Consider the following 23709-nt stretch of genomic DNA (forward strand, 5'->3'; position numbering starts at 1 on the left):
ATAATACTTGATAACTTTTTTTACATCTACCCAGATATCTTCTTGGAACACATCACAGAGAACCGTGTTCTTTTCTTGTTCTGTACTTTATTGCAGAGCAGGAAACAAAATTTATTTCTTTTTGTGTTTATTCACTTCTTGGAACTGTCCAAAAGAATCACATTACAATTTTGATTTTTTCTGGCTAAAATAATTCCAGAAAATAGGCACTACAGGTGGTACTAAATGCTGTGAAAGTGGAGTTGTGGTAGGAGAATCACTGATCTGATCAATTTATCATTCCCAAAGACATCAAATTCCAGGACTGTGACAGGTTAAGAGTCCAACTACATCTCCAGAAGTCAAAGCTCTAGGGACACCAGGAAATTAATTAACCCAAGAGAATCAACAAGTCCAGAGTCATTGGAAATGCAAAACAGCTACGGGTGCAACCACCTCCCAATTCACCCTTCTAACAGCATTTCGAGCCAAACTTTTGGAAGTTTGGATCTCTTTCCACCTCTCCAGATGACAAGGAAACCCTGGGAGCTGCACAGAGCAAGAAGCTGTGATGGGAGAAATTCCTGCCTCTACTTCAGCTTTTAATGTCAACAAAGAGGAAACTGTTCCCATTACGGAAAGCCTCCCCAGCAGATTCCCAAATCTTTATCCATGGATGCTATGGGACCATCCACTGGGGTTGCAGGTCTTTTTCCAAGCTCCCTACAACGCAGTGGAGGTGGTGGAGCAAGCACAGGCTATTTCCTGATGCCGACGGGGCAGGAGACGCCCGTCCCACCCAGGCCGCAGTATCCGCCGGGATTCTTGCTGAGGTACTGCTGGTGATATTCCTCGGCGTAATAAAACTCGGGAGCCTCCCGGATCTCCGTCGTGATGGGGCCGAAGCCTCCCTCCGTCAACACCTGTCAGGAAAGACCATGGAAAGCCATCAGTGCTTTGCTGGCTTCCCTGCTGGGAATGATGTTAGGATGCCTTCCTGAAGGAGGCGCAGGCATCTCTCAGCTCTTGGACCACATTCCCAGCTCATCCCTGAAAGCCTTTCATCCCTTCTCTTGTGGTGTTTCGCTCGGAGACATTGTGGGCATGGAGAGGGAGTGAACCATCCCCTTTTACTATCCCCTTTTAATGGCTCATTTGTTTAATTTGCCCATGGCCATACGTTTATTCTCTTTATTAACCCAGGCAGGGATGTGGAGCCATCAATGAAAGTGGAAAACAAAGGGAGAGCACACTTGGATCCACCCTGGGAAGCTGCAGTGTCCAGGAACCTCCCCAGGAAGGCGCCTCAGCTTCAAAATCCACCCTCAATGTCCTCATCCAAGAAGAATTTCTGGGTAAAATTTCAGCCCCAAGGATGTCCTTGGGAAATCAAAGCATTTTGGGCATTTTTTTTCCACAGAGTCACAACAAACTCATTCTTCAAAGAGAAAAGTTCCATCTTGACCAGAAAGTTTTAAGTTTTAAGGCAAATTATGGCTCATTTTGGAAAGATTTGCCAATACGTGGACCAGGAGCAATAATCACTTGGCAGGAAGAGAAGATGGAATGTGGGTGGGGATTTTAAATTAGACTTTAATTGCCTTCTGATATCCCCCTAACTGAATTTGAAACTCCTGAGAGGTTTCTGACAGAGAGAATTTCTTTTCAAGATGAATTGCTGTGACATTTTCCCTCCTGCATTGTCCTTTCCTAAGGAAACTGGTAAACACCAACATTTTGGAGCCAATTCTCTTCTCAGTGGGGACATAACTTGTGCTCTGAAGTCCATGCTAAAACCTAATAAGCACTTTAATGAATGTCAGACTCCTGTTCCAAAGCATGTTTGTAAATACTGGATGGAGATAGAATTGGTTGAAGGGTCAGCATTTAGGATTCCCAGACAAATATTTCTTACCTCTTCACACTAGCAAATAAATAAACCAAATAAAGACAAATCATCAGATGGAGTCATAACACTATGAATCTGCTTTAAGTCATCTTTCATCATGATAGAATGAATGACAGCAGCCTTGATCCCAAAAAACATTGGTTATGGAAGATCTCTGGAGATGGAGATCCTCATTCCAATATTTTCCATCCTGTTAGAGAGTCCCTCCTAAGCCTAGCCCAGTTAAACCCAGTACCTTCATTTAAACCCAGTATTGTGGGTTGACTCATCCTGGAAGTGGAAAGGAAATCATTCCCTTCCTCTTTCATCTCCTACATGGCTGTGGAGAGGGCAAGAATGACATGTAAGGAAAATACTGGACTTAAACAACAGGTGATTATTTGGGACAAAAAGTCTTCACATTTCCCTCACCAGGGTTTCCCAGATCCTGCCTCAGCACGGCCAAGCCCTGCCCACAGCCTGACAGCAGCTGCTTGGCTTTGGAGAGCATTAGTCTGATTTATTCCCATAATTTCACTGTCTGGAGGACACATTCTGCTGTGTTCAGTCTTCAGTCAGGAATGAAGTAATAAGATGGATACAAAATCCATGATTAACCTGTCTGGAGAGCCCTGAGCTCCCAATCCTGCACTGGAATTCTCAGCACAGCTTAGGAAGGTGTTGACTCATTAATTCCTTGTGTTCCCACACAAGGAATTGGGATCACAAGCCAAATTTCACAGGAATCCGGCCTTATTTCCCCATGTAAAATCACCAGGCAGCTTTTTCCATCTTTGGGACAGGCTGTGTCCCAAGGCAATCAGGTTATTCACCCGTCAGACGCGTGAGTGAAGAAGATAAAACATGTAAAGATTTGTACCACAACACATCAACAGCACTGAACGCAAGGAGGTGTCAACACAGCTGCTTTTGCAAAGCACTATTTCACTTTCTAACCTTCTCAGCACAGAAAAAAGACTTTGGAATGTTCTTCCCTGCCAAAAGATGACACAAACTCTGCCATCGTGGGCATTACTCATTTGCCTGCTGCTGCAAATGCCTGCAAAATTGGCCTCTCCCCCTTCCCTGAGTCATGAGGATGCTGCTGGAGGGAGAGACATCTTTCCACTGTGCAAAACAGTGTTTGTTACAGATTTTTAACCTGGGACTTTTCCATCACTGGCCTCATTTTGTCAGTCAGGAAATCCATTCCGTTCGACGAGGCACCACAAGAGGGCATAAACATCATTTATCCCTTCCCAGTCCATTAAAACCTGAATAAAGCAGAACCCAAGATGAGTCCTTATATTGCACTTTGGTCTTGTTGTCAGGAGCAGTGGGAACCCCACTCTGACACTCTGCCAAATCTCACCTTGGATGTTTGGATTTTAAAAGGGGAAAATATTTTCCTTGCACTGACAGTGTTGATGTGAAGATAAAAACATCACTGGAAGAGGTTCCGGATGTGCTGGCTCTGGCAGGTGTAAATCAGCCCACTCTGGATTGATTACCTGCCACTGAGGCTGATATAATTTGATGATAATCGTGTTCTAGAAGAATTTTTAGTCCTTGCTGTCTCAAAATTCCTGAGCCGTCTGACGGGACCTCTCATTACCATGCTGCAATTAACCCTTGGGATCTTTAACTCAGTGCAGGAAATTTTTAAGGAACCATTGAATCATTTTTCCCTCCAATATTCCACTGCAATTCAAAGAGAATTTATTCCTTCAAAGGATTTCTCTGGCTTTTGTCATAGGGGAGATCAAAGCCCTGTACGATCATCGACTGCAATTGTTAACCCAGCACTGCCAAGTCACTACAAGATCTCAGAGATCCTTTAAATGATTAGAATCCAGCCCAAAAATCCCACCAGCAGGGAGCCAAATCAAACCAGAACCCAAATCTCACCCAGCTCCATAGGGTAGAGAGGACATGGCCAGCTTGGGACACTGGGAGAAGCACTGGAGCAGGAACAATTCTGTGATTACAGAACCATTAAGGTTGGAAAAGACCTCCAGGATCATGGGATGTGTCAAAGCCAGCACCGGGAACCTCAGCACTACAAGTTTTTCAGCCAACCTGTACTTCCAACATGTAAAAGATGTGTTTGATGATTTTCCTAATTAATTGCAGACTGTGAAAGTTCATTTCCTGTTGTTTGCTTTAAACTTCCGCCTGACCACTGATGAGCAGAGCTGTCATCACATCCTCTGTCACAAAACACTGGATCACAGAAATGATTTGGAGCTGGAAGGGACCTTAAAGCTCATCCCATTCCACCCCCTGCCACGTGCAGGGACACCTTCCCCTATCCCATGTTGCTCCAAGCCCTGTCCAACCTGGCCTTGGACACTTCCAGGGATCCAGGGGCAGCCACAGCTTCTCTGGGCAACCTGGGCTGTTGCTGCCTTCCACACTGGGCCAGGGCCTCCCCACCCTCACAGGGGACAATTTCTTCCTAACATCCAATCCAAAGCTACTTTCTTTCAGTTTGAAGCCATTCCCCCTTGTTCTTCCTCTCCAGGCTCTTGTAAATAGTCTCTCTCCATCTTCAGCTCCTTCAGGTACTGGAAGGCCACAGTTTGGTCAAACCCAAAGCTTCTCTTCCCCGGGCTGAACAAGCCCAGTTCTCTCAGCCTTTCCTTACAGCAGAGCTGCTCCATCCCCCTGATCATCCTGATGGCCTCCTAATACAATTCCTTCTCCCCTCTCTCCACAGAAATCTGGATTTTACACCTTAATCATGCCCATTCTTGTCTTCAGCCACACCCACAGCCTTTCACTCCCAATCCATAACCCAGGGCAGCCTTCTCACCCTTTCCTGCCTCTCTCCCAGCCCTCCTTCCCCGCTGCAGTCACCGGGGTGACTGGAATTCCACTGTGCTCAAGAGCCCCACGGGTTTATTCAGCCCTGTACTTACATTTCCTCTTTCATTCCCCGTCTCTTTCCCAGCAATTCTTTGCATTCCACTTGCCTTCCTGACCTCTGCTGAGCACGGAGCAGATGTTTCCAAAGCACCATCTGCAATGACGCCAGAACCTCTTTTCCCGGGCTAATTTAAACCCTCTCATTGTGTCTGCACTTGACTTTTATTGACATGGAATTTCAGCAGCTATTTTCTGTGCCCACACATGTGGTATTGTTAGATTCTTCTGCAACTTTTTTGTAGCCGTGTCTACTTTGGCTCACCTGGAATAACTCCGAACCCTCAGCAGATTTTGGTGCGTCACCGTCGCCCATCTCCCTTTCTTCATCCCGTTTGTGAGGATATTGAACTGCACAGCTTCCCAAGACAGGTTAATCTCTCTTCACTGCAGAAGCTGCACAGTTATTTGTACCTTTTATTTCCTATTTATAACCAGTTCTTCACTCAGAAGAGCAACTTTCCTCTTATTCCACACCTGGCACCTTGTTAAGCACCCGCTCTCTTCAAAAAAACCTGTATTATGTGTGCAAGACATGAGTCTCCTTGTGCTAAAGTCATTATAAACTTGACAAAAAGGCTTTAAAATTGGTTTTGCTAAATGAAACCATTTAATTTTCTAAGCAGAGGCATTAGTAAAGCAGGGGAGTATTAATTGGCTTCAAGCATTTTGTGGCTTTTAATAAAAACGGCGTCATCCTGTGTTTGATTCAATAGACACTTCATAAACCAGCTTATACCAACATCCATCCTCCTTGTCTCGTGTCCCAGTGAGTTGCACGAAGCTGCTGCATTTCTGAAACCTCCTTGAAAAATCGCTGATGTTGGAAGCACCACAGAGCATCCTGACACGTGTGAGCGCTTCTGTACCATCACCCACCCCTGATGTCAAACTCTAACAACAATCTCACCAAATAAAATCTGCTGGGCTCTCCCTTCATTTTTGAGTAGCATTGGCTACTCAAAATTTCACACCAGCAGCAGCAACCCTGAATTTCAGCTCTTTCCCAAAAGTTCTAAGAATTAAAGGAGCTGTATTATGGAGGAGAAGACCCACAGGAATTAGTTCTGTGAAGTCTGTAGGATGGGAGGATGTGGACATCCTAAACACTTGATTCCTGTGACATTTTTAACTGGAAAACAACTTAACTGACTTTGCCAGGTTTGTGGATTAGTTGCTGTCAGGTTTGGGAGCAGAAATTCAGCCCTACAGGCTCACTTGATCCAGAGGAACAAACTTCGGTCCAGAGGAATGAGCAATTACCAATGTTTTGTTTTCTCCTTCATTTATTTTCTCCTTCCCTTCCCTCTCCTTTCTGGCAGTTCAGCCCACTCTGCTGTGTCACCGATGACATATGATTTGAAATTGTTTCCTCTGTTCTGCCTTCAGTTGGCTGGAGCAGCTCAGTCTGTCACACCAGGTCCAGTCTCCTCTATGTCACTTACTGATGTTGGCTTTTCCAAATTAATTGATGCCAGCAACCTCTACAAGCCCTGGAACGGGCTGAAATCCTAATTATCTGGGAAAATCTGTGTTCCCAGCCTGTAGGTGACCTGCTTTTGGAAATCATGTGTTTATGACAGGAAGAAGGACCCTGCCAAGGGAAATGTGGGAGAGGTGGCTGGCGAGTGCTGAAGTCCAACCCCAGCTACCACATGGACTGGGACCAGATATCCACATTCCCCTGTTTCCAGCGACCTCTGCCCAGTGGATTCCATGGTATTGATGTATTTGATAGGTGGTGCTGGAATTGATTAGCAAATGCTTTTCACAGGGCTGTGGAGTGCTGCATAATTAGCTAATGCTCACACAGGGTTTGGAGAGCTGTGTGATTCCTGAGTATTATTAATATCCTTGCAGGGAAGCTGTCTGGTCTCAGAACTCTCTTTGCAGAGTGCGTCTGGCAAATTGAGCAAGATCAAAACTGGGACTGATGGAATCATGGGGGTATAAATTCTTCATCTTTCACAGAATGGATCTAAGGGCAGAAATGGTGAAACCCACGGACTCTACCCCGGGAGAGAAAAGCAGCTGCTGTGTGATTAAATCTGAAGAAAAATGTCATAGAATCATGGAGGGACTTGGGTTGGGAGGGACATTAAAGATCATCCAGACCATGGGCAGGGACACCTTCCACTAGCCCAGGTTGATCCAAGCCCTGTGCAACCTGGCCTTGGACACTGCCAGGGATCCAGGGGCAGCCACAGCTTCTCTGGGCACCCTGTGCCAGGGCCTCCCCACCTTCACAGGGAAGAATTTCTCCCCAACAATGCATCCATCCCTGCCCTCTGGCAGTGGGAAGCCATTCCCTGTGTCCTGTCCCTCCATCCCCTGTCCCAGGCCCCTCTCCAGCTCTCCTGGAGCCCCTTTAGGCTCTGGAAGGGGCTCTGAGATCTCCCTGGATCCTTCTCTTCTCCAGGTGAACACCCCCAGCTCTCCCAGCCTGGCCCCAGAGCAGAGGGGCTCCAGCCTTTGGAGCATCTCTGTGACCTCCTCTGGACTCACTCCAGCAGCTCCACACCACTCTCATGTTGGGATCCCCAGAGTTGGACACAGAGCTCCAGGTGGGGTTCACCAGAGTAGAATCAGCTCCCTTGACCTGCTGGTCCCACAGCTTTGGATGTAGCCCAGGATACATCCTATAGGGATTACCCAATCCCTGGTCAAAGAGGAGAAGTCCTGCTGCAAGAACCTGTTGGAATTTTTCCTAGGAATGTATCCTTCCAGTGCAGCACAGAGAAAATGCAGATAAGAAGGAAATGGGATAGAAAAAGATGATGGTACAAAATCTAAGCTGAAGAAAACAAATTCTCATCCATAAATCTGCAAATCTGACTTTGTCAGAGCTTTTCCCTGTTGACGAATCTCCCACACAATGGAACACATCATTGGAATGGAGTAAACTGATCCTGGCTGGAGACATAGCTCCAGGAGCCTTAGGGAAAGCTGGGTGTGTGTATAAAGTGTGTTCCCTCTCTTTGAAGATCTGCTCTCTCTGAAATGCTTCCCTCCTAACCACTTAGCTTGGAGCAGGTTGTTTGGTCACTCCTCCCTGCCAGAGGGGAAGGAATTGCTGGGCTTGGATATCCATCAGCCCTGCCAAGGTAAATCACAGTTGGATGATAGCCTGGTATTAACACAGCCCCAAGTGGTTGTGCTCAGAGGGTCTAGGGAGGCTGACATTTCCTCCTGTTTTACCTCTGAGTGTAAAACCTGAGTGTTGCCCACAACAATAAGCTCTGCCAGCTGAAATATCACATTTATCCAGCCAGACTTCGTGGTACTTTCTCCCACAATGAGAAAAGAGGAGCTTTGAATTTTGTCCTAAATCATCTTAAATGCAACTGACAGCGGAATGAAATCTGCAATTCTATTTTTTCCTGTTGGATGCTGATCCTGTGAACGTGCAGAGGAAGGAAGTTGTATCCTGCTCTCCATCATATCCATCTAATTCTGGATTCAAAGCTTTTTTGCTCCAGATACTGTCTGGTTTAACAGGATCAGCTTGACCCAGAGTCTTTACAAGCTTGACCTTCAGCATGGAGCTTCCTGAACACCCATCCTGTTTTCTCCTGAGGGAAGAGAGATGAAAGTGGGGAATGGCACGGGCGGGCATTTAGGAGGTAGAGGGAGATAACATTAGCAAAGATAAAAGACATCTTGCTCCAGTAGCATCTGGGAGCTAATTAGGTGTTGAAGGAGCCATTGAGGGAGATGGAAATTCTGTTTGTCTGGCCAATTTTAACGCAGCCAAACAGCCTCTTACTGCACATCCTGCATGGATAATTGATGATGCCTAAGAAAAGACGTGCCCCGTCCTGACTTCCAGTGATGTAAAGCTCCAATCTCCTCCGTGGCTGGAGACAGCAGAGTCTCCTCCACTAATCACTCATCCATTACTCTCACATTCCTGAAAAAACAATGGCCAGGGCCAAGCTGGGATGAGGGAAACAACCCACACATGGAGCAGGGAAGCTCAGAGCAGAACCTTCCACACTGAAGACCGCAAGTGGTGCCTCCACATGGTTTGGCCCCGGATGACTTTGAGAAGACAACTCAGGTCCAAAAATACTCTAAGATCAGGCAGCTCCAGCTGCCTGTGGACAGAATAAAACCCTCCACATGTAAATACTGCGTTTGCAAGACTTTCCCATCTCCATTAGCTCAGTTATCTCTGGATCATGTTTTGTTCCAAGTGTAGAGCAGCCTGTGATGCTCCCTTGGGTGTGAGCCCTTGGCAATAAATGGAAGGCTCTGCAATAATTTTTTATTCAGGGGAGCAGCAATGAAGACGTAAAAATGTTCATTTCCCATATCGAACCCAGAGGGCTCAGGTCAGCTCTGCTGTTACATTGCCATCATTTTATTTTTCTCACTGGATTTACATCAAGTATTTCTTCCATGATATATAAGCATGACAGTTTCTCAGGAAATCATAGGAGTTTTCTGAAGAAACAATTCGTCTCTACCTAAACTCATCTTGAAAAATCCAGAAATTACTTTTGTTGTGATTGGAGGGACAAACTTCCAGACAAGAGAACATGCACAACTATTTACCACTAATACCATAAAATTTGCTATATTGGAATACCTGAAATATCCTTGCACTGGAACTTTTTGGGCAACCTGTCATCCCCGCTACTTATTTTGCCTCCAATACCAGCCTCCCATGACCATTGGTTTGTAACCCTAAACCATTCCATCCCCCAAAAAGGTGGGAGATGGTTTGCATTGTGCTGACCACTCTCTGGAGAGGTGAACAACTCACCTGGAACACCCACCACGAGCCTCACCTGCTAAACTCACTGCTGTCACCTTTATTTTCAGTCTGTGTTGGGGATTTCTTACATAAGTAAATATCTCAGAGGGATCTGACATGGATTTAACATTCCCAACCATTTACAGCAAAACTGTTTATGTTACACATTGAATGTTCCAACAAAACAGAAGCACAAAACCACAGAATCATTTAGGCTGGAAAAGCCCTCAAAGACCATCCAGTCCAACTGGAGCACTGCCAAGGCCACCACTGAGCCTTGTCCCCAAGTGCCACATCCACACAGCTTTTAAATCCCTCCAGGGATGGGAATCCACCACTGCCCTGGGCAGCTATGCCAGGGCTGGACAACCCTTTCCATGAAGAAATTTTTCCCAATATCCAACCTGACCCTCCCCTGGCACAGCCTGAGGCCATTTCCTCTCATCCTGTCCCTGTTCCCTCTAAGCAGAGCCCAACCCCCCCAGCTGCCCCCTCCTGTCAGGGAGTTGTGCAGAGCCACAAGGTCCCCCCTGAGCCTCCTTTTCTCCAGGCTGAGCCCCTTTCCCAGCTCCCTCAGCCACTCCTGGTGCTCCAGCCCCTTCCCCAGCTCCGCTCCCTTCCCTGGACACCAGGAGCCCCTCAATGTCCTTCTTGTCAGGAGAGACCCAGAACTACCCTGAGACTTCAATATATGGCCCAGCAGATACTGCTTGTGCTCCAATGCAGCTTAAGGGGAAAGGATGATGAAGGATGTTCCTGGGAAAGGGAAAAACTAACACCACATTCTTCTGGTTTTCTGGATAATGTCTTTTTTTTTTTTTCCCATGGAGATGAGCACAGAATGGGAGAAGGGGAGCAAAGAGCCCTGGCTGCCCTCTCTAAACATCATCAGACAGAGAGGAGATGGATCCAGCATGAGACTGATCCAAACACCACAACACTGCACATCAAATGAAAGAGAAAATTGAGGTCCTTCCCCTGGGGGTATAAAACAGGGGGCACATCCCAGTGCTGGATCTCAAGGATCAGCGCAGCTGCGGCTCTGTGAAATTTCCAACTAAAAATCCCACCCTGGTTTAAAATGGAACCCAAATTCTTCTGCCTCCTCAAGGTGTGTTGTCAGGCAGCTGCTGCATTTCCAGCCTGGGTCTTTCTGACCTTTCTGTCCAGCTGATTTCAGTGAAATATTTGCTGGATTTTTAATCCACGTAGCAGATCAGAGACAGGCCGAATACTTTAAAGCAATTTGGATCCTTCAGGATGACAAATTGTTTCTGTTATCGAATATATGCATAATTACTACTAAAATTATATTTGAAATGGCTACCAGGCAATACAATTTTAGCCCATTCCAAGGACTGAAAAGTCACGAGAAAATGAACAGAGCATGTTTTAATCAGAAGATAAGTAGTTTTCCAGCCACTATAAATAGAAGAGGCTGGAAGAAAGCATCCAACAAGCAGGAGAAAGTGTGAGGAGGGTAAGATTCCACAGTGTTTTGGCTTTGGACTTCAGAAGGTAGTGAGTATGAGATAGTGTGAAATACAAAGAAGTCTTTGTTGTTTACATCTGAAGTTTAAAAGTGGCACAGTGTGAATAAACAAAGGATGTTCCATGAAACACTGCAGCAGGGACGCACTCGCTCCGTTGGAGCTCCGTGTAAACAGAGGCATCGCCTCCGTGCTTTAAAAAGAGAAGGACGTAAACTTGAAAGCTTTGCCTTCCAGAAAATCTCATTTACCCGGATCCTCAGGCTTTTAAGTGGTAGAAAAAACACACACAAGCTTAATAAGACCAAGATCTGGATCATTTAGCATTTGCTTTCAGGTTGGTTAAGCTCCTTCCTAACGATAACGGCGCACGTGCTCTGCAAAACCTGAATTAGCTGTTCCTTATCTTTCTGGGGAAAATAAGTTTTGCTCTCAAGAACTGGGATAATATCAAGCAATTTCTTTTCTGGCAGACAATAAAGAATACTGCCTTGATAATTTCATGAGTTAACTGATTGTTTTCCAGGAGGGTGCATAGTAAGGGTAGATAATTGGTAAGGGCATGGATAATTGGTAAGGGCAGAGTCTAAAGATACCCAGATTCAGTTCAATATTCACAATGATATTTCCTGTTGAGCAGTTACATAGCACTGAACGTGATTCATGGGATCATGGAATCGTGGAATGGTCTGGGGTTGGAAGGGACTTTTAAAATCATTTAGTCCAACCCCTGCTATGCCCAGGGACACCTCCCACTAGCCCAGGGTGCTCCAACCCCCGTCCAACCTGGCCTTGGACACTCCCAGGGATCCAGGGGCAGCCACAGCTTCTCTGGGAAACCTGGGCCAGGGCCTCCCACCTTCAGAGGGAGGGATTCCTTCCCAATATCCCATCTATCCCTGCCCTCTGGCAGTGGGAAGCCATTCTCTGTGTCCTGTCCCTCCAGCCTTTGCACACAGTCCCTCTCCATCTTTCTTCCAGCCTTTCTTCAGGTACTGGGAAGCCATAATTAGGTCACCCTAAAGCTTCTCTTCTCCAGGCTGAACAATTCCAGTTCTCCCAGCCTTTCCTCACCGGAGAGATGCTCCACCCCTCTGATCAACTTGGTGGCTTCCAGTTATTTATGGTATCCCCACATACCTTTCAATGCAAAGGTCCCCCCTTATTTGACAAATCTGATAAAACTGGATTTTGATTCAAAATATTCTCACCTATTCCTATGGCATAGATACAAGGTAACTTTTGATGAACTTAAAAATAAAATTGTTATTATTTCTCCTTGTCCTGTCCCTCCATGCCTTATCCCAAGTCCCTCTCCAGCTCTCCTGGAGCTCCTTTAGGCACTGGAAGGGGCTCTGAGGTCTCCCTGGAGCCTTCTCTACTCCAGGTGAACACCCCCAGCTCTCCCAGCCTGTCAATTATTGAGGAACAGTTAAACACAATCCCCTTTCTTCTACAGTTGTGAAAATTGGTGCAGCAGAATTGTTTTAGCAGAAGAGGAGGAAAAGATGCTGCAAACATCAGCTGCAAACCCAGCATTGTTTCACAGCTGCCAAAAATGCTGAGAGTTCAGCAGCAGGGGTGAAAATAAAAATGCTTCATAAGGAAATGGGGTAAATCCTACACCTTCAGCTCCTTTCTGGACACAATGGGGAGCAAATGTGTGCATAGGGCACCTACAGTCACAGAATCACAGAATAGTTTGGGTTGGAAAGGACCTTAAAGCTCATCTAGTTCCAACCCCACAAGCTTTCTTTTAACTGTCCCTACCTTTTATGAGCAGCAGATTTCTTTCCCAAGCTTTTTGAGCAGCTCTAGTGATTTTTTTTTTATTAAAGGGGTGCACTTTAGGCTTCCAGAAAAGTATCAGTGAAGGAAACCTCCAGAGATTCTTTAGCTTTTCCACCTGCCCCAAGCTCTGCTTGCTCCCTCCTGGAAGAGTTTAGGTACAAGCAATTCTAATATATATGATTAGCAACCCTCAGCACAAACACACCCCACAGGGGCTGGGATTTGAATGAGACTCACAGTCAACAAGTTAATTTGTCAGGAAGCTTAGAAAATACAAGACCATTTTGGACTTGAGGGTCAAATTCCATTCGTTGTACAAACCACCCAGCACCACTGGAATGGGTTTATGTGTCTGGAAAGGAGATTTGAATTTGGCCATTAGTAAAACAAAATGCCAAGCTGATTGAGGCTGGAGAGGAAGCAAAGAAAATGCAGGGAATGCACTTTACATTTCAGAGAGAACCTGGCATTTGCAACACATCATCTCCCTGCCAGCTACAGAACAGCAGTGACTTGGCAGAGGCTCCATGGCCAGATGTCACCCTCATCTGGTTCACTTGGCTCAGGCTGCTCCTTTGAAATGAGCAGCAAAGCAGGGCGAGGATGGCTCTGCCTGGTGCTCCCTGCACAAGGAATAGAAGGAGGAAAAGTTCCCCAGTTCCCCAAACCTGGCATTGCTTTGCACCATTTTGTCAAATTCGCAGCCCTCACCAGGCAGAATCTGCGAGGTGGAAGCAGAGTCAAGAACCAAAGGGATTTGTTTGACAGCTGCCTCTCTTTGGGTGATGGATACGGCACAAATCCTCTCCGGGTGCTTTCCCTGCAGCTTCAAACACTTCAGCACTCAGAGCCCCAAGTGCATTTCCCAGGATAAAGCCCTGCACTTGGATTTCTTTGTTTAAAGGCATTGCTGTGTCTCTATTCCACTGCACCTTTTTAACTGGCTGTTTTATTTAAGGAGGGAGATCCTTGAAATGAGATGATGTTTAAGATCCCTTCCAATCCATTCTACGACTCTCTGATTTCTGCATTTCTATTATATTACCCCCACCAAGAGCAAGGAGAAAATCATCGGGGTATTCCCCACCTAAAACCTGCCTGATTTCTTGTTAATTGCTATTTAAGCTATTAAGGGTGAATATGAAGGGACACAGCCTAACACCACATGTTCCTCCTGAAACACCTTCAGATACAGCAGCAGATCTGAACTAATGGCCAAATATTTGTGGGGTTTTGATGTGGCAGCAAAGTCCCCAAATGCCTTTAGACCCAGGGAACAAAAGAGAGAAGCACCGACCATCCTGGCTAAACCCCCCACGTGAGTGACCTTCTCTCAGAAGGAGAATTCCTTTTGCAACCCAACACCTGATAACATGAGTGTGTTTGTATACACATCAATATGTGTGATAAGAAGGCTGCTCCGTGGCAGAACCTGCCAACAAACCCATTTTTTGTCACCATCTGCTAGGAAGAGAGTGAGCACCTGTTAGGAGCAGCTGCCTGAATGCAGAATGTAGGTAAGAGAGAAAAATCAGTTTCGTTTTGGACTTGGCCTGCTGCAGGTAGCACATGGCTCCCACCACCGAGGATGCCAAGTGGTCCTTTTTAAGTTTGTCCTAATTAAGAGCGTTATGAAACCTCCAAATTGTCCATTTATAGGCTGTTACAGCAAGCAAGAGACATGATGGGGCCCCCCAAAACACCTCCCCACCTCCACTGGGGTCTCTGCCCTGTCCCCTGCCTTTTCTTTCCTTGAAGCCAATGGAGCATTTGGAGGAGCTGCGCGTGGCTCGGTGCCACTCCTGGCACGGCAGCTGCCCCAGGACGTGTTGCTCCGAGGAATCCCAGCATTAGCAACACCCCTTGACTCCTTCCTTTGGAGAACAACTGCTTCCCTTTGGCTCCCTCCTTGTGTCCATCTCCATGGGGGTCCTGGGAGGGATTTTGGAGGGAATGAGGGTGCTCGGTCCAGGAGCTTGCTGTGATCAAGGCACACCAGCAGCTGCCAGCCCTGCCAGGCTGTCCTTTCTCCAGGGGAAGCAATGGGGGTGCCACCACCCAGAGAACTTGGAGCGGGCAGGAAAAACACATGAAAGGATTTCCCACCCTCATCCAAGTGACAGATCCAAGTTCACAAGTCAGCGCGGCCTCTCCCACCGTGCCTGACACCATGCATGGTCTCAAATCTGCTGCCCTTAATCCCCACTCATGGCATCTGTGCATCCATGGAAGGAATGAGGTCATTCAGTTTGTTCTTTCTCAACCTCCCAAGCATGGATTGTTCCTCATTTTCTTCAGCAAGCAAAGCTTTGTGTCCCATGGCTGAGCGTGTCCTGCACAGCCCGCGTGGCACGGCCACTCACCCAGTGACAACACCAGCACCTGCCCATCCCTGGGTATGAAAGGGCTTTTGGTCCTAAAAATCAGCCATCCTGCAGGGAATCTTCCTCTTCCCCTTTACCACCCAGCCTGACATCTAAGAATCATTTGGGGAGGAACAATAGGACTATGAGGTGCTCCTGTATCCATTAACAGCAACAGGAGGTCAGTGGATGGGCTGGCTCCCCTTGCACAGGAAGAATTTGCAGTAGGTACCAATATTTGGGAGCCCTTTCAGGTCCAAACATCTTCCCATTTTTCTCTTTTCCCTGCTTCCTCATTTTATCCTCCATTCCTTGTCTTCCCAACTACTTCTGTCCATCTTCTGATCTGCCCTGTGTCACAATCCCGTTATGAGGAGGATAAATATTTTTTATAAATCCTCTGTCTGACTCATTTGACCCCAGAAATTTGTATTTTCCTAAATGGCAGCAAAGAACTGGTGGGATTGTCGCATCCTGTGAAAATCCAGAGGCTCGTGCACGAGGCACTGCCTTGAGGAACAAGGGATATTCCCAAAGTGCTTTTGAGGCTCCGAGCTCTGTGATGTGCATCACAGTTCAGCTGGATCAAATGCTGATCCCAAAAAAACCCAACCCTGATTTCCGGGTAGGAAAACAACAATTCAGCTGGATCAATGCTGATCCAAAAAAATTCCAACCCTGATTTCCATGTGGGAAAACACCCAGCCAGCTTGAGAGCAAGTGCATGAGGCTGAGGGAGAAATCCCATTTCTCCTGCTTGTAAAGGAGTAAATCTGCTCCTGCTGCAGTGAAACCCAGATAAAATCACACAAAGCCATCCCACAGAACCCCTTCTCCCTGCAAAGCTGAATTTCCAACCATGTGGTTTAGCGCAGATCCCGCCGGCCAAGCAGGAATTCTTTTTCCTAATGCAGATTTCTCTCTGTGAGCACATCTGTAAGGATATAGATCCCTGCCTCCTGGGACAGGCCTAATGGGCTCTGCATCCACTCTGCCTCATTTCTTTGGCTCTGCAGTGGGAGGGCTGAAGAGGGGCTTGCACTGAGGGATGATTTTTCATCCCGAATTTAAATGTACAAACAGAGACCGTGGGTTATTATTGCCTAGAGGAACAACAGTGCAGAACACAAGAGCCCCAGATCAGGGAGTCAGTGACACAGAAACATCCAAGGCCAGGATGAGCTAATTAATGCCACCCTTTGCCCTCAAAATATTTCCTTAAGAGCTTCTGCTCCCCACCAGCCAAAGGGCAGCAATGCAGGAACCCAGAGAGGGCACCTCTGGATGTCCCAGCTCCTTTCAGCCTGTTTGGTGGTGAGGAATCTCCTCCTGGTTCATACCCTGTGATTCCCTGATGGATTTGGGCTGTCCGAGGAAGGCAGGGATATTGAACAGCTCAGTGCTGACCTGGCATGCAGAAGAGAAGGGGAAGAAGCTGGAGTTGAGCTCAGTTATGGATCATGTGAGCAGAAATCAGAGGTGTCCATGCCCAGGAGGGAGGGGATCCCACCAGGAAACTTCCTGGGAGAAGAAACATGGGATAAATCCATCCTTGAGAGCAGCCCAGGTGCCAGTGAAGCTCTACTACAAAGCAGCCCTGCCTGGGGCACTCTGAAATATCAAAATATTAAAATTCTCCACATTTTTACAACTAGCATGTGCTCAGATGAAGAACCTCAAGTCGGGAAGAGCTCAGTCTTAGAAACAATCCGGTGAAAAATCCAAACCCTTCTGCCTTTTCAGAAAAAATTCCAGCAACTGAAAGGGAAAAAAAGGAGTGGGAAAAAAAAAAGGAAAAGGCTTGTTCATGCTGTTACAGTTTAGGAACTGCTGGCATCCCTGTCTCCAAGAGGAAGGGATGGGGAGCTGACTGCTCAGCAGCTGAGAACGTGTGTTCTGGAAGCAGCTCCCGGAGCAGATGGTGCAATGATTACTGCCAGTAAATGTTAGACCCCTTTTTCCTTCCTTTTTTTCCCCCTTTTTTTTTTTAAACTCGAATTCTGAACAACAGGGGAAAAATAATTACAAAGAATACATGAAAGCAGCTTGATTTCCTTTCCTTTTCCCCTCTCCGAGTGTGTCTTGCTCCTTCGCTAATACCTGACTCTGCAGAAGGGGATGTTCCCTGGGATTGCTGGGAGTGCTGGAATCCACCACCAAGCACCTTGTTCTGGGGGCTTCGACATGGCTGTTGTGCTCCAAGCTGAGCTCCCTGGGAAATGAGGAGCTGCCGGATCATGCGCTGTGTATGGGATGCTGAAAACAGGGAAAAGGAGAAGGGCTGCAGCTGTGTATAATGGAAAGTGTCCCTGCCCATGGCAGGGGTTGAAATTGGTGATCTTTAAGGTCCCTTCCAACCCAAACCATGCTGGGATATGATGATTCCATGATTGAAATAGTCACCCTGCTCGCTTGTGGTGTGACAAATAGTCCTTGGACCAAGAAATGGGAATATTTTTCCCTTTCATCACCAGAGTCAGACTGCCCTGGCCCCATCTTCCCCTCCAATGTCTCTGAGTAGCCCTAAAACATTTCTCCTCCATTCCCTCTCTCATTCCCCTCTCTCTGTCCCAACATTCTCTTTCTTTCCTCCTTAAAATTAGATTTTATTCTTTTTTTTTTTTTTTTGCCTTCTAGCAGGGCAGCTTGTCCCTCATCACTTTAAAATCACTTTAAACCTCGGGAGAACCCAGCTCCCATTTTTAAAGAGCAAACATCAGCCAGCATGGGAAGGAGCATGCCTGTCTTCTTGGAAAACACACCATGGTGCTGGGGCAGGCACAGCCAGAGCAGCACAACACATCCCCTGCAGCATCTCTTGAGGGCTTCAGCTTTTAAATGCTGTGACATCTCTCCCAAATGTGTCTTGGTTTTTTTTTTTTGGTTTTTGAGTTTTTTTAATGTCTGTAAATTAAGAAAAGCCAGGGAAATTTCCACAGGGAGTTAAAAAAAAAAGCAGGATATGCGCAAAAACGCCTCCTTCCTGAAATTCAGATCCCTGCTCTGCAGCAGGGAGGTACCAAAGCTCCTCGTAGACAGGCTGGGAGAAATATTTTAGTATTGAAAACAACACGTTTTTCTCCAGCTTCCTGCTCCCAACAATTTTGGCTGGAACTTTAAAAATATCAGTCTGAGGAGGCAGAAAACTGGCACGGAAAATGTCGCCCCCCAAATTAATGTTTGCTGAAGTATCAATCAACTGAGGGAAAAGACTTCTGAGAGGAACTGTCAGACATCCCTAAAATGGGGAGCATCCAGCTCCACTGGCAAGACTGAGGTGCCAGAATTCCTCACTGTGATTCCAGGTCAAAGCAAATTAAACTTTCAATTAGAAGACTGAGATTTCTTTGTGACCATATAGGAAAAGGAATGGTCAATATCTACTAAATTATCAAATTCTTCTTATTATTAGCCACGAAATTCTTCTTTGAAGGTCGGGCATGGCTTTTCAAGGTCAAGCTTAACAGTAGTTAAAGAATAAGACTTTTAATTTCAGTAATAATAATTTTGAGGCTTTGTTGGGATGTTTTCAATTACAATCACAGCTCTCATCCTTTGACAGCTTCCAGGGAAGAAAAGAGGGGAGTAAATGAAATGTTGCATCTTCATTCAAAGCCTGCAGCACTCACCAAACAATTCTGAAATGAAGGGTGCCAGGAAAGTCAGCAGTGGACCATCCCTGAATACTCCTCTCCTTGAGATGCAGCACTTGTATCAAGGACACAAACCATCAATAATGACAGCAGCAGTGTTTGTTCTGCAATTTGTGGGTATTCGGAGCCCGCTCCTCAAATCCTTGCTTAAATTGTGGCAGCACAAATGGAGTTGGACAGAGCCCAGTCCTCGAGTCCTACACCATTTCCTGGGTTCAAAGGCTGAGCGTTTTAGCTGTGTAATAATGGGTGGTATTACCAGGTATTGTGATGAAAAGAAATCTTCCTTGAAATGAAAATACCCTCTTTCCACAGAGCATGAACCCGGCTTTCTCTTTCTTCTGTGCTGGATCAGTGGGATTTGCAGGAAAACTCTTGTGGCACTTGTGGGATAGCACTTCATGCTGAGCTATCAAGGAACAGGTCAGGCTTGGGGATATTTTCTTTTAATTTGTTGTTCCAGCTAACTGAGGACACCAGATTTAAGATTGGCAGTGCAAACACAGATGCTGTGGGAATACTTTAAAGGCATATCTGACACACCTGAACATTTCTTGGTTGATTGATGAATAAAAATCAATAACAGTGAGGAAATGTGTGAGGGATTTGATTTAATTTGAATATTTTTGTTGTCCTCTCCAGGTTGGATGGGGCTTTGAGCAACCTGGTCTAGTGGAGCCATGGGAGGGGTTGGAACTGGGTGGTCTTTGAGGTCCCTTCCAACCCAAACCATTCTGTGATTCTGTTTCAAAGTACATTTGCTGAAACCCCCCTTTTCCTGCCCATTAAAAGCATTTGCCCCCAGCTACTGAAGGGTTTGATCCTCTTCCCTGAGCCTGGCTTGGTGAAAGGCAAAACCCCCCCAGCTCCTTCTTTATAAGGTTCATAAAGTGATCTTGTGGTCATCAAGGACAAGGCCACACGGCGCTCCAAGACCCCTTTACAACCCCAGAGGTGTGATACTGTTTTCATTATTTTCCTGACTGTTTTCCTATCCACATCCTGCCTGATGCCGATTCCATGGGATTACAAGGTGAAGCTTAGAGATCTCATTAAAAATATCACCCCCAAAAAATGTCTTTGGGGAAAAATTGATTTGTGATCCTACAAAGTCAACTCAAGATTTATGAGGCTGAAGAGCGAGAGGCTGGGGCAGGTCCCTTCCCTGCCTGTCCCTCTATTTGCCTGCTCGTAAAGCAGATGTTAAAACATCTGTACTTGAAGCAGAGCTGAATTTTGTGATATGAGGGCACTTCTCGACCACTCCAGAGCCTCGGCATTGGCTGACCTGGTGAGGAGTCCCAGGACATGCAGCCATGAAGATCATGCACCTTTTTGCTGGGAAAAGTGATAAGGAACTGGCCCAGGTTGCCCAGAAAAGCTGTGGCTGCCCCATCCCTGGAAGGGTCCAAAGCTAGGTTGGAGCCACCAGGGATAGTGGAAGGTGTCTCCACCCATGGTGGGAAGGTGGGAACAAGATGGTCTTTCAGGTCCCTTCCAACTCAAACCATTCCAAGATTCTCATTCCAGCCTTCCACTTCCCTTCCCTCTGGTTTTTAAACTTGCAGTAAGCCTTTGCTCCTCACCTTTACCCGGCGAGTGCCTCTGAAGTGCTTTGGGAACCTGAGGCAAAAAGTGCAACGCAAAACTTCGACGAATCCCACGCTGGCCCATTGTTACCAGGCCTCTTAATGAGGATAATTTATAGAATTCCACTAACATAAATGCATTCCAACCATCCCTGCCCCCCCCCCCAAAACAAGGAATCAATTGAGGGAAAATGGTCCATGACAGGAAAGAAGGAGAGGTGGATTAAATATTTAAAGAGTTACTGTAAATGAAGACGCCGAAGCCAGGTCAGTAATGAGCTTCCCCCGAAGCCACTGGGAGCTCACATTAATGCTGCACTTGACTCCTGCAGGTCTCTCCCACATGCCAGCAAAACTCTCCCAAGCTGACAAGCAGACACATGGAACAAAGTGGTGTGTTGGGCTCTGTGTGCGTGTGCAGGATGGGACGAGAGATTTAACCCCTTCTGCACATCCAGAGCCATAAAACAGGACAAGAACCAGAAATTGATCTCATTTGGATCTGGGGTTGACTTCAAGCAATGAGATAATCAAGTTCCCATGGAAAACTGTGATTCTCCTGAAGAAGTTGAACCAAAGACTGTGATTCTCCTGAAGAAGCTGAACCAAACACAGAATAAATGGATCCTGTAGGTCGGGACTCTGAAGTGTTCGCAGAGGAGAGATGTTGGAAATAGAATCATGGAGTGGTTATGGTGGGAAGGGATTCAAGGATCATTTAGTTCCAACTCCCCCACCATGGTAATTAACACTCATTTCACCAGACTTTTCCAAAGGAATTCATTCTATTACATGTGTAGACTGTGTCCTGCGCTTAGCAAAGTCCAGTCGCTCTCTTGGAGCCCCTTTAGGCACTGGAAGGGGCTCTAAGGTCTCCCTAGAGCTTTTCTTTTCCAGGCTGGACACCCCCAGCTCTCTCAGTCATCCTACTGTCCCACAGCAGAAGCAGCTCCATTTCCAGCTTTCCCAACGGATATTTTCCCAACCTTTTCCCATGTCTCCCAGCCTTGCTGTTTTCCACTCCAAACACAAGAATTACATTCTCTTGCCTAAACCAGAGCCCCAAGAGTTCCATTCAACGCAACTTCCTCCTTCGACACAGAACAAATATTAAAACTATTGTTAAATTCTCTGACTTCAGACTTCCAGCAAATTTCCTACAGAGTTTCCAGCAGTTCCATGTAGACCTGGTTGCTTTTTCTTGCTTACAAGGACCTTCTGGGTACTTGTGAAGGCTTTGATTATTTGTGCCAGCCTATTTCTAGGAATTAGAGTGGTTCATGTCTATCTACACTGTCAAGTCCTCCTTTCCCATTAAGACAGGCACCAAATATTCCTTATTCCAGGCCCCCACTACCTCACCCATCTCCTGCAAGTTTCAGCCTCTTGGAAGTGCCAAGAGCTCCGAGATCAATATGAAGAGGATTGGAAAACCATGGAAAAACAACCAACTGATTTTCAAGAGTTGAGCACTCAGAAATGGATGAAAAAGGAAGATTTAAATCCAGGCATGAAAAGCAAAATCTTCAACTATTAAAAAAATAAAAGGCTAAAAAGGGCCCTGAAAGGGTTGTGCTGCCCAGGGAGCCCACATCCCTGGAGGGATTTAAAAGTCATGGCACTTGGGGACATGGGGCAGTGGTGGCCTTGGCAGTGCTGGGGACTGGTTGGACTTGAGGATCTTGGAGGGCTTTTCCAGCCTCAGTGCTGGGCACAGGCAGAAGAACTTCATCATCAGAACTGAAAGGGTTTAGAGCAGCCCACGGCATGGTTTTATCCCACTAACTCCCTTTCCCATCCTTTCCCAGCACAGTTTTAAAGATGGGGGGCCAGGGATCATTCCCAAGGGCAGTTTGCACATGGCCAACCTGTTTCCAAAAGTTAATTAAGAGTATGGGTAGTAATTAACAGCATGGATGAAACCAGGCTCTGCCCTTCAAGTTTCACCCATGATGCACCTCTTAATAATACAAGTGGAAACTAGGGACAGAATCATCCAAGAAATCTCTTGGATAGAGACATGGACATTAACAATTTCCTCCCATGACCACAGCAGGCTGCTGGTGGGACTGTCCAGAGCATTTCCTACACGGTTTATTCACATTACAGCACTTTTACACTGCACAATTTCCGAGGCTGTTTGGGGCATCTCTTAATCTGTTCCATATTAATTAGCACTGTTGTGCTTTTTTTTTTTTCTTCCACCTGTACATTATCAAGCAGCTGAAAACATTATTCCACTAATTTATCTGCTGATGACACAAGCTGGGGTGAGCAGTCTTCAGTCATTTGTCATTTGGATGGCACTTTGGCTCTGGCATTTCCATCCATCTTCTCCCACTGGATGATATTTGCAGATAAATCTTTCAGAATTAGGTGATTTCTACCTCTGTGATATCTCTAAGCCTTAGGAGCTGACCTCCACTGTGCTGCTGAACCAGAACCTGCATCAGCCGACCTCAGAGTGGCAACTGATTTGGGATCAAACTGGCTGTCAAAATAAGCTTTTTTTGGAAAGCCAGCAGGATCTATCCAAGGATCTCACTGGATTCTGCCACCGATCCTCTCCTCCTGCTCTTTGGCAGCAGAGCATTATGACTGGATGATCTTAGAGGTCTTTTCCAATGATTCCATGATTAAACTTCAGGAAAATTCACTCCATCCTGGCGCCTGTTCATTGCTCCATCCCCGTATTTGTGCTGTGTAGGGAATCTGCAGCCTTGACTCCTGCACTGATTAAAAGCTCACTCGAGATCCAGTGCAAGAAAATCCCTAAATCCTCCATGGTTTCAACCTCCCAAATTGTCCATTATCAGCTTTGTTGTAGAGGCTGGCACAAGGAATTAGTCCAACAGGCAGTGACTGACAGTTTTCTCCTAAAAAATGGCACCATCTGGCAAAGCAGAATTGCCATTCCCTGTTATCCTGGTCCTCCAAAGCATTTCTGTCCCCTGTCCAAGGCCCATGAGCAACCAGCAGATGTGGACCAGGTTTGGGAGAGAATCTGAACCACAGCTGTGGCTCAACTGGCCATGACGAAATCTGGAAATTAAATAAAAAATATTATAACCAAATTTTTTTACTCTCAGATAAATGAGGTTATTCCCCTCACAATGGGAATAACTGGGAGAAAAACCTCTTCAGGTGTTAAATGGTACTTGATCCATTTTTATGGGAAGGATTCCAAGAGATTGTTGCCCAGAATAACAAGGAACCACATTAGCTGACCCAGGGAATCCTCTCCAGACCCAAGTTTCTGTTCCCTTTAAACT

At 46.3% G+C, this 23709-nt stretch overlaps 1 protein-coding gene across 3 annotated transcripts in view; it reads right to left on the reverse strand.

Moving 5' to 3' along the window:
• Positions 1 to 67: 67 nt before the first annotated feature.
• Positions 68 to 23709, reverse strand: part of MSRA (methionine sulfoxide reductase A) — a 237702-nt gene continuing 214060 nt past the window's right edge. For all 3 annotated transcript variants that reach the window (XM_019293053.1, XM_010411390.3, XM_010411391.3), the window contains exon 6: positions 68 to 902. In XM_019293053.1, the coding sequence (XP_019148598.1) occupies positions 738 to 902 (165 nt within the window). In that variant the 3' untranslated portion in view covers positions 68 to 737. The remainder of the gene's footprint in view (positions 903 to 23709) is intronic.

This window comes from Corvus cornix, chromosome 3, assembly GCF_000738735.6.
Source record: "Corvus cornix cornix isolate S_Up_H32 chromosome 3, ASM73873v5, whole genome shotgun sequence".
Lineage (NCBI taxonomy): Eukaryota > Metazoa > Chordata > Aves > Passeriformes > Corvidae > Corvus > Corvus cornix.